Source organism: Punica granatum, chromosome 7, assembly GCF_007655135.1.
Source record: "Punica granatum isolate Tunisia-2019 chromosome 7, ASM765513v2, whole genome shotgun sequence".
In the NCBI taxonomy this organism is placed as follows: Eukaryota; Viridiplantae; Streptophyta; class Magnoliopsida; order Myrtales; family Lythraceae; genus Punica; species Punica granatum.
The window spans coordinates 24556069-24571064 of NC_045133.1; the positions used below are offsets into that span (position 1 = coordinate 24556069).

General features: G+C 38.6%; 2 protein-coding genes and 1 pseudogene across 3 annotated transcripts; 1 reads left to right on the forward strand and 2 right to left on the reverse strand.

Moving 5' to 3' along the window:
• Nucleotides 1–1555: 1555 nt before the first annotated feature.
• Nucleotides 1556–3004, forward strand: LOC116214537 (annotated as a pseudogene).
• A 597-nt stretch (nt 3005–3601) lies between these two features.
• On the reverse strand, nt 3602–8427 carry LOC116215508 (deoxynucleoside triphosphate triphosphohydrolase SAMHD1 homolog). Of its 2 annotated transcripts, XM_031551245.1 has the most exons (19): nt 8135–8426; nt 7345–7382; nt 7199–7221; nt 6882–6988; nt 6707–6758; nt 6552–6636; nt 6306–6396; nt 6005–6043; nt 5793–5860; nt 5638–5700; nt 5499–5554; nt 5351–5424; nt 5071–5163; nt 4888–4989; nt 4651–4731; nt 4458–4549; nt 4328–4343; nt 4128–4238; nt 3602–4030 (listed from the first exon to the last, which is right to left on the reverse strand). In XM_031551245.1, the coding sequence occupies exons 1-19, from the start codon at nt 8255–8257 to the stop codon at nt 3929–3931; spliced, it is 1416 nt and encodes a 471-aa protein (XP_031407105.1). In that variant the 5' UTR covers nt 8258–8426; the 3' UTR covers nt 3602–3928. The 2 variants fall into 2 exon arrangements, with proteins under 2 accessions (XP_031407105.1, XP_031407106.1); XM_031551246.1 differs by lacking the exon at nt 7345–7382 and having other exon boundaries at nt 8135–8427.
• A 1025-nt stretch (nt 8428–9452) lies between these two features.
• LOC116215699 (uncharacterized protein At4g28440-like) lies at nt 9453–11144 on the reverse strand. The gene is made up of 3 exons (XM_031551521.1): nt 10841–11144; nt 10282–10504; nt 9453–10069 (listed from the first exon to the last, which is right to left on the reverse strand). Exons 2-3 carry the CDS (start codon nt 10502–10504, stop codon nt 9876–9878), a joined length of 417 nt encoding a protein of 138 aa, XP_031407381.1. The 5' UTR covers nt 10841–11144; the 3' UTR covers nt 9453–9875.
• Between the last annotated feature and the right edge of the window lie 3852 nt (nt 11145–14996).

Here is a 14996-nt window from a genome sequence, read left to right on the forward strand (position 1 = left end):
AAACCGGACGCAATTGATCAGCTTATCTGCACGAGCTTGAGATGATGGACTTATACAAGATTATCGGGTGATCTCAAAGTGAATAATATCCTCTTAGAAGATCGTGCCTAAATAATCTCCTTTCTACAGCTGGCACTAATAAATATCTTGAACGTGAAATGTAAATCCCATACCATACCCATCCCGATTGCGAGTAGTTAGGAAAGGATTGGAATTTAAGTACACCTAATATAATGGTAAATGGGGCAGGCCGCTGCTTGAGACCTGCTCTCAATTCTCAAATTTCATTAAAATGGTTTTATTTCAATCCGCTCCCTGAATTTTAGAATGCATTCAGCTCGATCCCTGCGGTATCAGTTATCCCAATATAGCTTCGCCTAGTTCGGGACACTACCGCAATTAGTCGGAGAATCCCTTTCGTTTCCTCGCGAAAAGTCCTGTGTTGATGAAAGATGTGAGCTTGAGCTTTCTTTTATTGCTCAAATCATGAGAGAGACGAGGCTCGAACGAAGTTCAGCGATTCTCTTTTATTAGGTTAGTGATTCATCAGCAGATCGATGAACTAATTTACGATTTATGCATTATCCATTAATGTGCTCCATTGGCTTGTATTCGCTTTTTTTTTTTTTTGTGGATTATTCGTTTTGCTTTTCGTAACATGCAACACCATCCTACCTGAGATCATACTCAGCAAAAAAAAAAAAAAAAAAAAAAGAAACTACCTGAGATCATGATTATTTTATGAGATCTTATAATTGTATTGTATAAATAAATAATTTTTTTGGGTGAATACATATGAGTAAATAATTTTATGTTATCAATAATATATATTTTTCTCATCATTAAATGGCTTCTTTTTTTTTTTGATGAGCATGTAATGTAGTTGCCTGCAGCCTCTTCTTCTTCTCACCATGGTAAATCTAAATCCTTATTCACTCTCGATATTCCTTTATGAAATTACTAATTTACCGATCTTGCTATTATACATATGTTTTGTTATTCATCAAGCATAGAAAGCTGATTAAACTGAGAGTTCAGTAATTAATTTCTCAAAATACTTCTTAGTTAAATGGGAAGAAGTTCGATTGGCCGATTTTCACGAGATTTTATTTTATGGTCAACTAATTATCTAGATATTGTTATTAATAATTAAAATTACTCATAAAAAATGCCATATGGATTTTTCCCCGGATTATAATTATAATTTTGGTCCTGGTTGATAATTTTCATATGATTAATTTTTTTATTTTTTTATTTTTGGAGGCAATAATTTTGACGGTCGATCTCCGTAAAATTCCAATCGGTCCCGCATCGTCATCCCTGATTGCTAGCTTCATATGAGGACAATGTGGAAACCATTACCAGCCACAAATAGTCGCTTAGTTGAAGCCAGGGGTAAAAAGAATGGAATCTAAATTTAGTACATTTATATGCAGTTAAAAAAAATCAAAATAATGTTTTCGGTTTCAACCCTGGTATCTAAAAATCCAATTGAACCATGAATATTGTAGTCAAGCCGGGTGGACCATCCATTAAGGGATAAAACTCTCGTAGCATGAATTTTCTGTATTCACAAGACTTGAACCCAAGACGTTACTGAATCAGAATAAGTATCGAACCACTTGAACAACCCATTCGTATATATATATATATATATATTACAATTTCTTTTTGCCTGCAGGCCAACCATTGAAAGGATCGTCAAGAAAAAGTCGGTGGAAGAGTTCAAGGAGGACACCGTACCTGGGAACGGTCTTGAACTGCCTGTTGTGGATACTTTAGGGCTTGTCCATGGACCACCCGGTCGGTCAGTCAGTCAGTCATCGGTCCATAATTTAATGGATCTTCGATTGCATTTCTCTTTTCATTCCATGACACATATCTGAACCAAGCGTAGACCATCATTCGACCTTTCACTTAAATAAACACGTACCATGCATTTAGTTAGTAAAATTCCATTTTTTTTGTCCTCGTAACGTAGATGTAATAATCGAACAGTGCCAATACCAGAAATAAATATCCACAAACTTAAATTAGTCTAAGTTAATCCGATCATCATATTAGTTAATGGATATTAACTAAAATATCCATCCATTAACTAAAATTAAATACATTTTTCATGCATGATTATATACATACATACATATATATATATATATGTTCATTGCCTGATTAATATAAATCCCCTGAATCCGATCATCATACTAGTATATATATATATAGTTAAGATTCGCATGAAATGAAGTTTAAAGAATCATCGGATATTAACAAGCCTCTCTCTTGGTTGTCTTTGTGACTCTTAATATTTTTCAGAAGAAGGTGGCGCTATGGCTCCTGCACGAGGTCATTTTCACCGCTGCGATAGCGACCGGGGTCGTTTTGGGCCACCACACCCATAAGTAGAGATCTCTTGTTTTAGGCGTCATCTGCGCCATCTTCAACATCATCATGGACGCCTCGCCCTCTCACTGTCGCGGTACGTGTGCAAAACTCAAGAACCGACCTCTTCAATTATTCTCGTGTCTGTGTATAGATATTTCTGGCGTTGCTTCGATAGCCATATATAGTAGTAGAGTGGTTGGCCATAGGATTAATTAGCGAGACACGGTATACGTCATTGCGAATTAGTTAATTAGGTGGAGAGGGGCGGAATAATGCCTGTACAAGTTATATGTAATATGGCATGAGCGTGTGACGATAGTACGTGTTTGTTTTGTCATTAACAGAAAAAGGTGATCGCAACGAAGAGTGTGACTGTGAAGTATATGCCGTTCTTCCCTTCCTTGACCGGCTTCCTGCATTTAGACGGCCTATGCCCTTATCAAGTTCGACATCTACCTCCTGGCACATCAAATCATACACACAAATATATATATATATATATATATATAGATATATATCTCCTTATTTTATTATGGCTTCTTTTGCATGCATTAAAAGGTCCATATCCGCTCAGGTTCTTCAGATAAGCAATGGATTCGGGGCAATACTTGGTGGAATATAGCTCGTCCTATACGGCTGGTACCACAAACCTACTCCGACTAACGTTGTTGCTAGGGAATCCAGCAAAAAGAAAACGTAACCCGGCATGAGATCCAGCTCTCGATCCGAGATGTCGCTCTTCTTAGGGCCTTTTCGAGTTAGTTTCAGAGCTCTTGCCGTTTTAGTTAGGACTGATTTCAACGTCTTCTAGTTCCCTTCTTGCCGAGCAAGCTCAGCTCATAAAGATGTCAATTTTTTTAGAGGTTCATGTTATTCGTAGAGAGTAGGTCGGGATATTAAATAGTATGCTAAGAAGTTTAAATTAGATTTTACATGATACTGCAAGTCACTTTATGCTGCTATGTCATTCCCGTCAATTGAAAACTCCGTTTCAACGAAAATTTACTGCATTCGCTAATAATATCCAATCAATCTATTTCTACATGTAAGGTGGCTAGTTATTTTGCAATTCTTAAGTTTCGGAATAAGGTTGTTGTAGGAAAAGTGGATAAATACTTTTCGTCACTAAAAAAAAAAAAAACGAATAGAAACATAAAAGAATTTATTCGTAACTAAAAACACGTATTGTCGAGGATATCACAACATATGAACGTACATAGTCAAAGAAACAGTGGGGGCGTTTCGATTTCATCAAAATGACTTTCCACAATTATTAGCTCATATATATGTATTGATATGAAACTCGAGCCGGATGAATGACTCAAATTTTACGGTGCGTACTCTCGAGTGTCCTAGCTTCTATAGTAAAATGTTGCACCATGCATGCGTCAAATGAACTATACAAAATCTACTGTAGACACTTCCCCGTATTGCAAAATCCATAAGCGTATGTGGCATATATGAGACTACTTTCGGATTTGAATTTACTGTGTATATCGATGCAGATGGAGACCTAGAAGAACTGCAAACCTCCACGATGAGGGGATCATAATCGCCGCTTCTTCTTCTCTGGTGTTGCATGCACCTGCGCTTTGATTCCATAAGTCTTCAACTGAAAGTTCTCAAAGGCCTCGGCAATTACACCCACCTGTGATATTTATTCGGATGAGTGATTTAACGAGTTACGCTTATAGCAAAACTTACATTACAACCACCAGAAGGGCAAAAGGAGAGTTCAGACTGACCAGTTCGGGCTTTTTGGAGTAAACTCTCACAATCATGTCTTGGTAAGATGTCGGGAGCAGGTGGCTTATTCGGTCATCAGGAATGGTGAATTTCTCGTCACTCTCGTAGTCCTGAATAACATGGAAATGGATGCCTCAAGAGAAGTTGAAACTACTCAACATAATAAAAAGGAATTTGAGCTAAGTGGAGGAACCAGTACCTTGAAGAAGTTGATGCTGAAAAGTCGCGTCCATGGAAAGGAGAAGCATGAAATTTATAGTGAGTTCTATTTAGAAAGAAAACAGAATGACGTGTATTTAGAAAGAGAAAATATTACATTCTTATGATACCTTTCAAGAGGATTGTGCTTTCCTCGGGTCAAATCGATTTTAACATTGCTGACAGCAACATCATCCTCTTTGAGAGCTACTCCAGCATTTTTCTGATGGAGTCGAAGTGATATAAAGAGGTCAAACTACCACTTATTTGCAGGCTAATGACAGGATATGTATAATAAATGTATATAGAATGAGAAAATAGAACCTGAGAACAAACAATGTCATGGGCAGTGACTTTTTTGAAGTGCTCTATTTTATCCTTTGGAACAGCATACTCATTACAGAACTGTGTTGCCATACATGAAAAGAAACTTTAGAATTCTGAAAGAGTCACAGATTAGCACGATGCAGAACATGAGAGGGCACTGCAATATGATCCAAGTCCAGGACGATTATGGCAATTAAAGAAGAAAGACGGAACAAATTGGTGAGGCTTCCATACCTGGTACAACTCCCTTCTGCGGATCCGTAGGATCAAATCCCTAGATTCACTGAGCGATTGGTCTGGAGCTGTCTCAATGGTTTTGATTATTGTGTCATCTAACTGCAATTCCAACACCCCAGCACTTAGTGGAAGAGGTAATAACTTTTGCAGGAAAATTTGTGAAAAAGCACTTTAAAACACCTTCCAGTATTCACGAGGGTCATGAATGTACGAAGATATTTGCAGATAATCATTTGCTTTCACCAAGGCATCTACTATCATCAGCTCTATAGCCTGCAATAGTAACATTGACAAAGTTATCAGCACTTCAAATTCTTCACATAAATGATATGATATTCAAGGAACTAAAAAGTGACATAAATTGATTGGGAAAAAAAAAAAAGATCAAGAAAAGTGAAGAGAGAAATAAGAGACGTGCACATGCATAGCTCTTTTAGATTTACGGATATGTAAATTATACCTTCACTTTTGGGTGTGTATATACTGTTCGATACAGGTCAGCACGAGTGGCAAACATCTTGTGAATAGTAAGATCTAGCAAATGCAACAAACTATCAAATGACAAGAAACTTAAGGAAAAAGATGAGATAGCTTGAGAAAATACTAACAGTCCTTCGTGCGATAGCAGATCTCATCACCCATAACCCGCATTGTCTCCATTAACCTTCAGTAGAAGAAAATGTTCAATGTATTAATTTCAGTGCTGGAAAAGTCACAGGTTATCAGGGAAAAAGATTTAACAGAAACCTTTGAAACTGGAAATTGCATCCCAAACCACATGCACGACAGTCTCGTACAATGTAATCGAACCTGCACTTTCGTATATATTTAAGAGGGTCACACTGGAGAGACAAAAGAGGATTCATCTAAAGTAAACAAAGGGATAAAATCATAAGACTTACTTGTCCACATCAATACCATTTCGACCATTTGCAACAATGTCATATAGAAAGAGTTTCTCCTTCATTCCCTATACATATGGAAAAGAATTGCCCGACAGTATTAATATACCGCACTAATAAACTTCTAAACTAGATTTAAAGACATGGTCAAGAAAGGATTTCAATAAATGGTAATAACGGTATATTCATAATTGGACTTTGAAAAGAATTACTTTGGGCAGTGCATGTGTGGTGCTGGCAACAATCATCTCCTGCAACAATCACCAAAAAATTATTTGCATAGGCGATTACATTAAATTTACAAGCAAAACAAAACATGAAGCGTAGCATGCTAAAGCCAAGCCGAGAAATCAACAGTCATGATATGAAAATATGGAGATTCCCGAATCTGATAACCCAACAAAAGGAATGACATTTCAGCAGTTTAACTGTTAAATTAAAAATAAAAATAAAAATCTCTAATGCATCATATTAAAGCTTGTAGAACATGGTATTTTGAATACGCTTTTGTACCTTAACTCTCTTAAGCATTTCAGGGTCAATTTCAATGTGATGTTCATCCACAATATGGTCAACCATCTTCACGGACATGTCCTCATGAGACCTAGAGAACCGAGTGAGAAAGACAGGGCGAACTCAATGATCATGTGCAGATATAAGTATATGTGTTATGATATCCTTTGGGCGCATTGGTAAAACTTTTCTCTATAGAGGAAGAACAGAGGAAGCTTTTATCCCAGTGAAGGTCAGAAGACATGCCATTTGGAGCCACTCATAACCAGCGGAAGAAATTCCCTTTCAAATAAGTGACTAAAAGGTCCATGGCCAACATCATGAAGAAGTCCTACAAGATCAATCAAAGAGCATAATGAGCATCAGTTATAAGAAAATATAAAGCATTGCATACCAATTACCTGCAATTTTAACAGTCTGGATGTCAAACCGATCAATTCCGAGCTCCATGCCCTACAACATTGAACAATTAATGTTTTATGAGACTTGTTCTATTCGTTACAAAATCAGAAAGAACCACACAACTTAGCTAATACAATGATAAGGGTAAGAAAAATGGAGAAGATGTTCTTATACTTGATAATTTTTAAGCTTTTGAATAGCTTCACCAGCAAGCCAGTACACGCCAAGAGAATGTTCAAACCGAGAATGAACAGCCCCAGGATACACCATGTTTGTCACCCCTGAATCGAAGTGTAAATCAGAATCATCAATAAAACATGAAAACAATTACCACAACAAGATGGTGTCGCACTTTGGCAAACACAAGGTGGATATAAAATCATGCAATTCACCGTCATGTACAGAAGAATCTAAAACCAACAGAAAAGCTCAGGGGAGAGTACTAAATTTCGGGTGGAGTGTAAATTATGAGATAAGGTCCAAAAACTCACCGAGTTGCTTCAAGTCACGAAGCCTGCACAAATAGATTTAAAAGGGAAAAAGTAAGAACAAGGAATAGCATTAACTTCATAACTGATAATATCTTTAAGGAGAACACGGCAAGTTGAGCGCAGAGAAGGATATTAAATTTACTCGCCTCTGAAACTGCTCGGTATCAATAAACTTCAAAGAGAGCTGCAATCACCAATTAGACATTCATCACATACCATACAGAACTAATTAACAATTTCAATAGCTATCACTCGCTATGTGCAGAGAAGCAACAGGCAACATCGATTCTTCTGTTTAACAACATCGATTTAAGAGCTAAAGCCATATGAAATGGTCAGCAATCACAATCTTACTGTTTGTGTCAACCGAGCAAATTGACCTTATGAATCATATTCAATTTCGAAACTACAACATACGTAGTGAAACACGCTAACTAATTAACAATTTCAATAGCTATCACTCGCTATGTACAGAGAAGCAACCGGCAACATGATTCTTCAATTTAACAACAAGGATTTAAGAGCTAAAGCCATACAAAATGATCAGCAATTACAATATCACTATTTGTGTCACTGAGCAAATTAACCGTACGAATCATATCTAATTTCGAAACTATAACATACGCAGTGAAACATGGTAGAGGTCTCCAAATTTTCCTTCCATAATGAACAATAAGTGACATCCTAATCGAGAACTAACATCAGATTATAAAAACAGGCTCGAATCGCAAGCAACTGGAGCCTCCTCGATTCTCGGACGCCAATTGCAGCATCACAAATAACAACGCGGCACTCGCATTCAAACTCGCATGTACACAGCCAGTAACCGAACAGCACCGGACTACACCTCTCAATGTCCGGTTGCTCAGCTCCACAACGTACAATCCAAAACAACATGAGAGGAGCGAGAGAGAGGGAGAGAGAGAGTGAGTGTACAGGATCGAGGTAGATGTTGCCGTGTACGTTGTCGTGGACGTGCTTGGAGAGGCGGAGATCCTGCTGCGGAGAGGCGAAGCTGTGCAGCGGGAGGCAGAGGTCTTCATTGCAGTAAGCTCCCATTTCCCCGCGCTCTCTCTCTCTCCCTCGAAGAAATGGAGGAGGAGGAGGAGGAGGAGGAGGACGACGACGACAACGGAAGGCGGAGAGAGTACAGTGTCGAGTCAAGCAAAGTGGGAAGCGCTTTATACAGTGAGGAGGAATTAACGGTAATTGGGATGGGAATGACAGGAGAGGGAACGATCTGGCGAGACCTCAGAGATTTATCTAATATAAATAAATTATTATTTACTTATTCATGAATTTTATTATATTTTCCCTGTGAATGGACACAGTAAAAAAATTAAAGCATGTTAGGTTTTTCTTAGTTCATTTTAATAACGAGAGAATCCGGACTTTTGCCCGATTAATAATCACTAGCCAATCCTATTTTTTATGGTTAGTTAATTAATTAATCATATTTAATAGTACGTCCCATGATGTAGTGAGGCTGATAAAGTGTGCGGTCAATGAAATAATTTTTTATATATAATATTAAAATGAAACGTGTTTTGAAGTAGACAAAAAAACGATTTAAATTTATCAATGGAGAAATCTTGTGATTTATTTTTAAAAAATTAATTAATTAGAGGAATTGAGGGAAGGTGTGTTTGTGCTTGTGGGAGTGCCGCCAATGAGATGTGCCGCGTGCATATACGCATGTGTCCATGGGGAATATCCATTGTCAACGCCCATTTGATCAAAAGTATGATCAGTTCTCAGACCCAAATATAGAGACGGGAAAACCTCCCAACTATCGGACCATCTTATTCTTTATAAATGGGTCAGTCTTGATAATTCCCCGTGCCACCGCGATGGGAACGTGACAGGAACATGGGCCGGTGGCACGTGACAGGAACATGACGTGATGTATCGCAATTATCGGATAATTAATTGCTTACAGTGGGCAGATTCAGAGGTTCAATGTGATGCTTAATGACAGTTTTTCAAGCTGTGACTGCGATATGTTAACTGAACTTGCTTGTTGATACACGCAAGAATAATGTACATGTGACACCGATTCTTAATGTACATATAATGGATGATAGATTCATTACTCGCGCTGGTCATGCTAGTATGATAAAATGGAACATATCGATAGCGATTGCACATAAATATAGAGTTCTATATACGTATATTCCATTTGGTAAGATGTTCGATCTGTTCACGAGCTAGATCTGCAGAGAGACAGCAGCACAGTCGATACGTAAGAATCCGATAAATGGTAACAAGTGATTTAATGAGCAACAGTGAAGTGATCCCTCATGTCATATCATTCCATTACAGGAAGCATGTAATCTCTTACAATGGTTTCAAGTGCAATTTGCCATAATCTTATTCACTGCACTGTTACTAATAAAGAAGAAGCAAGAATACCCCCATTATTGCTGCATTTTATAGCTTTCTGATGCTCCAAAGTCGGTTCTTCTAGCGGACTTCGTACTAGCCACAAGCCACGACGATAAAGAGCTTTCTTGAAGTTGCATAAGCAGTTGAGTAATATTCAGTTATGTCATCTACACGAGAGTAGTAGCCAAGGAAAACTTGCAGAAACCTGTGTACTTAATCTAACATTGCCGATATCCAAACCTGTTCTTTCCTGAATGTGAGAGGGTGTGATTGTGGTCGTCCAGAGAAGGTTTCACTCTTCAACGACATTGACGAGCTCGTACTCCACAAGCGATAGATTGTTATCCTCCTTGACGGTAAACTCAGCAGGTTGATCAGTTGCTTCAATGCGACCCCACTTGTCCACTGCGAGTCTCATCGAGCCCTTGAACATGTCGATTTTTGCATTCCGTAGGATCACGATTGTCCCGGGCTTCATCATGTCAACTGCATATCAGATGCACCAAGCCAAAGATGAAACACCAATCCATCACACCATATTTCGTCTGTCTGTTACATTCCGCGTGATCATGCTATTGTCATAAACATGGCAAGCCAATCCCGAAGCATAATTTTCAATTGACCAGAACTAAGAAGCAGGAGCTCGGAGCTCTTCTCCGTTCAAGGATTATGTCATAAGCATCAAACTAGTACCTCACCTTGCTCATTTCGGGCGGTGAACACGATAACTCCAGTCTCATCCCCGATCAAACACTCAGCAATCCTCATCGGGCGCACCTGTGGCCCGTCCGGGCGGCCTTTCTGCAGCACCATCTCCGAGCTCACGACCTTTACGGTCAGAGTGTGCCCAGTGGTCCCGGGTCGCAGCTGATCGACCTTGGTGAACACGGGTTTCCTCATCGCAGGCTTTGCTCCAGACATCTACAATCCAACACAAAATAAGCCCCCACATAAATTTCCGATACGGATTGCCGGGGCACGACAGGATCCATCCCCAATATCGGAATTCCGTTCCAATTGCAACATACCACAACTAAATACCAAAACATCGAATCAAAATTCAAGATCGTCACATAGTTTTCTACCCCAGAATTTCGAATGTCGGAAATCGGAATGTTCAAAAAAACAACAAATCGAGCACAACTACAAACAATTGGGCATGCAAAACATATACAGGGCATGGCTGTTGGATTGTCAAGCAAAATTACAGAACCAGCGGCGGAGACGACACATGCATTTCCGACATCATTACATTACCTCCGATTCGAGATTAACGACGAAGAAGAAGAAGAAGAAGATATGGAAATCGAACGTGGGGGATTGAGGGAGAGATCTGGCGGGTGTTCGTGTGAGGCGATGAGCTCTGATTGAGGAAAGTCGGTCCGAGAATGGGAGGAGGAGGAGGACGAGACCGTTGATCTCGGCCTCCTATGAAAATGCTAGAAGCCTTCAGGCGATTGTGGCCGTTGGATTGTCATGTCAACCATATCCGGACCGTACACGTTGTGATCCATGACTACTCTGCTGACAAAGCAAAGGCCAGAGAAACCATCTCCTAAGGTGATAATTCGTATCTCGTTGTGTATAAATAATTCATGTGAAAATAGATTCGTGTTAGGAAATTCTAAATTCAAACACAACACGTTTAATAAACGTGTCAATAAACAAGTCATGTGAAAATGGATTCGTTCTAGAAAACTCTAAATTCAAACACAACACGTTTAATAAAGTGTCAAGATTTTCAAATACGAACACCACGTTTAATTATGAGTTGATACAGACACGAGACGTCTAATTCGTTTAACTAAGCGTGTCTAAATGTGTATATATACTTATTTATACGATATGATATTATTACCTTTAGGTACATATTATACTTATATGATATGATTATTAACTTTAATTATACATTATTACACGATTGATATAATAAAAGTACCATAAACATGTGATTTATATAAACAAATTTAGATGGTTTTAGTGTACTTTTTTCTATAAATTGATACAATATGTGAAAAAAATTTATTACCACGATAACACATAATATAAATTGGTATAACCGTATCTAAACGAATGACAGGAATTGAACCCATTTAAACACGATTCGTTTCACCGTTTAGACACGAAACACATTTAATCTTAACCCAAATCCGCTTAACTCTGTGTCATATTCATGTCATGTTATTGTGTCGTGTCAAATATTACCGGCCCTATCATCTCCGCCTCTCATCTTTTCTCCTCCTGTGAATAGAGACCCGAAACCTTAACCTAGCACCCGCCGCCCTCCCAATCGTCCTGTTGTCAGCGTGTCTGACCCCAGCTAGGTGAGTTCAGCGGCGATCCACCTTCCTCTCCTGACTGATCATTTCCACTTGTCCTTTTGTCCTTTTGTCCTTTTTGTCCTTCGTCTCCTCTATTTCTTTTTCTTCTTCACACTTGCTTGTAGTGCTACTGCCTTACCACTCAGCTTCGCTCATTCCCCGCGTCCGACCGCTCCCTGTACCAACCGGTCTCTCCCCATGCTTCCTCTGTGCTGCCACCCTCTCATTCACCGTCACAGCTCGAGCAAACTAGCTGCACTAGAGCGCCCTCCCCTTGTTAATTCTTGTAGCCTGGAGGAGAGGTGCTAGATTTCAATAAGACTTTTCGCTAATCGGAATTGAACTGGAGTCCACTATGTATTTCCTTATGTTTTTTATTTGTTTGTGTTAGTGTGCTTTTTGTTGGTGTGTTCTCTTGTTTGTCTAAGCCCGATTCTTCAATCAGGCGTCTCTTCAATACGGTTTGACAATTACTCATGCTGGACACTGGTATGACCACCTCCCACATTTTCGATTAGTAAAATCATTGGTTGTTCGGGTTGTTATCGTCGATGCCTTACTGACGTAGTCCGAGGCCATTCTTGGGTTCGTGCTATGGATCCCTTAGGGGTTATGAGGATTTTTAGTCAGGGTCACTGGATCCTGTTAATCTGTGACTAGATAGCTCTAGTCCATACCCTGTCGCATTAGAAAGGCTCGTGTCGTCGCCGAGTGTCTATTCGGCACCCAAATATACATTATGTTTGCTGTTAATAAAATCTATTTACTATTGACCAAAAAATAAAAATAAAAATAAAGCAAGGCCAAGGGAGGGTCCCTTTCGTGGGACGTAGGGTTTTTGGATAAGACAATTTCTTTTTTTTTTTTAATCTATCAATTTTCATGTGAACATAATTATGTATATATATATATATATATAGCTAGTACTAGTAACAATATTAGTAGTAGAAGGTTCATTCTTTTGCCAATTCGACCCGCTTCATTCTTTGTCCACGGGAATTCTATCATTTCTTGAATGAACTGTTTTTAAGACATTGTGAATTTGTGATACCACAGCATCTATCACCAAGTTTTGATCCAATAAGCGTCAGAATTTCATGAAATGAATGGAAATTATTATTCCTATATTCATACTTACTATACGATGATGTCAGACTTATCAAACGATGATAATTTGTATATCGTACTTTCTTTTTATATTTTAAATCGGTTTTAATTCTATGTTTGTCAGAGGTCTTTATACAGATTCGGGGCGAACCTTTCTCCTATTAGGGGGTCTCGGAAACTTACAGTATGCGCACGTGTGAAGATTAATGAAGCTGCTCGATCTAATAAGGCATGGAAGAGATCGGAAAATCAAAACATATATATAAGGCAAAAACGGCTCGAGCAAAAGATTAAAAAAAAAAAAAGGATTGAGAATACGTTTGAAAGATTAATTCCGGTAAATATAACCAAATACATTTGAAGTAATGAAAATCTTCAGTATCCCACACATACTACCTGAATACTTCAATTCTTTTCGGTAGTGCTTTTTTTTTTTTTGTGTAGGTCGATTACCTAATTGTGATGTCAACCTTCGACGAAAGTACTAGCATTAGAAGCTCCACTTGCAAGGTCCTCGAAGGGGCAAATGGGGAGATAATTTTTCGGAATTGGGAAAAGGACGGGCAAATATTTTTAAAAAAAATCATCTTGATTAATAATATGTAAATTTTCTTATAATGTTGTAATTTAAGGCACGTTGATTAAACGGAAGCCGTATCTCGGACAAAGTTTATGCTTTCGGACACAATCCAGAAAAACACGGGAACTAAGTGAGTCGGACCGAGAGGCGTGATGCTGTCTTCTCTCCTGCGAGAAGGGCAAAAGTGAAAGTAATGAGGTTGCAATATTCCTTTCAGGTGATTGGAAAAAAAAAAGATGCTAATTAATAACAATTTTGTAAATTAATTTAGGGTTTGTTTAGTATATCTAATCAAATATATAACGTGGGCTTTGATCAGATTAGCAGCACGAGACAACGTGATTATGACGCGTCAAGCAAGAGATTTCCTTTTCCAACGGTCAAATCGGTCAAGCAAAATGTGTCCCAGGGTCAATTGTATTTTATATATACACATGAAAGTATACACACATATATATATATATATGTATGAGTTAACCTAGATAGAATAGGAAACTATTTTGATATATATATATATATATATAGGGGACTCCCACTTTCAATTGCAAATTTCCTATCTGTTATCTCTGGTAAGATTAGAAGCTTCTTGTTCCGATACTACTTCTTCCCCACTTCTCGATCAGTACCGTCGATCATCAACCGCATTACTTGTTGTTGGTACGACATAGCCACGGTGAAAGAGAAATTAGAAGTATGGATCGGACTTTGACTCCGGGCAAGTTCGCTACAACGGGTCTAAGGGTTCTCTTGGTGGGTGACGATCCCATGAGCGTCGAACCCTTGAAGAATGCCCTACGAGAGACATGCAAGCACGAAGGTATGTATATCATACACCCACTCCCTTGCCGCTTAAATAATCGACATATAGATGTACTTGAAACGCACTGTAATTCGACATTGCATCATCTGCTTGCTACATACTGCATTCTGGGGATGATGCTATATGTGTGCGTACCCGTTCCCAAGAAGACGATCACTGTACTAGCTAGGGTTTCTGATCAAATCATGTGTATATAGACTACTGGGTCCCCCCTCTTTTCCAGATTAAATGTATGATTGATCAATATATGTAATCGCCTTCATTACAAATTGGATTATTATTTTACTTTTCAGTGACCATATGCACGGGAGCAAATGCACGGTCGTCTTTACTGCTACAGAAAACCAAATTCGATATAGTCTTGGCCGAATACCGCATGGGAGACTTGGACTGTGGTCTTCAACTCTTAGACTCAATCCGATCAATGAAGATACTGGATAACCTTCCCGTTATTTTTGGTAAGTCTCTCATCTGGATTTTCTCTTTCTCGATCTTATATATATAGATATATGTATATAAGTGCACCCAGACATACCCATATAGTGAATATATAATTTGCGTGTATCTCAGTGTTCTCGGGAGACC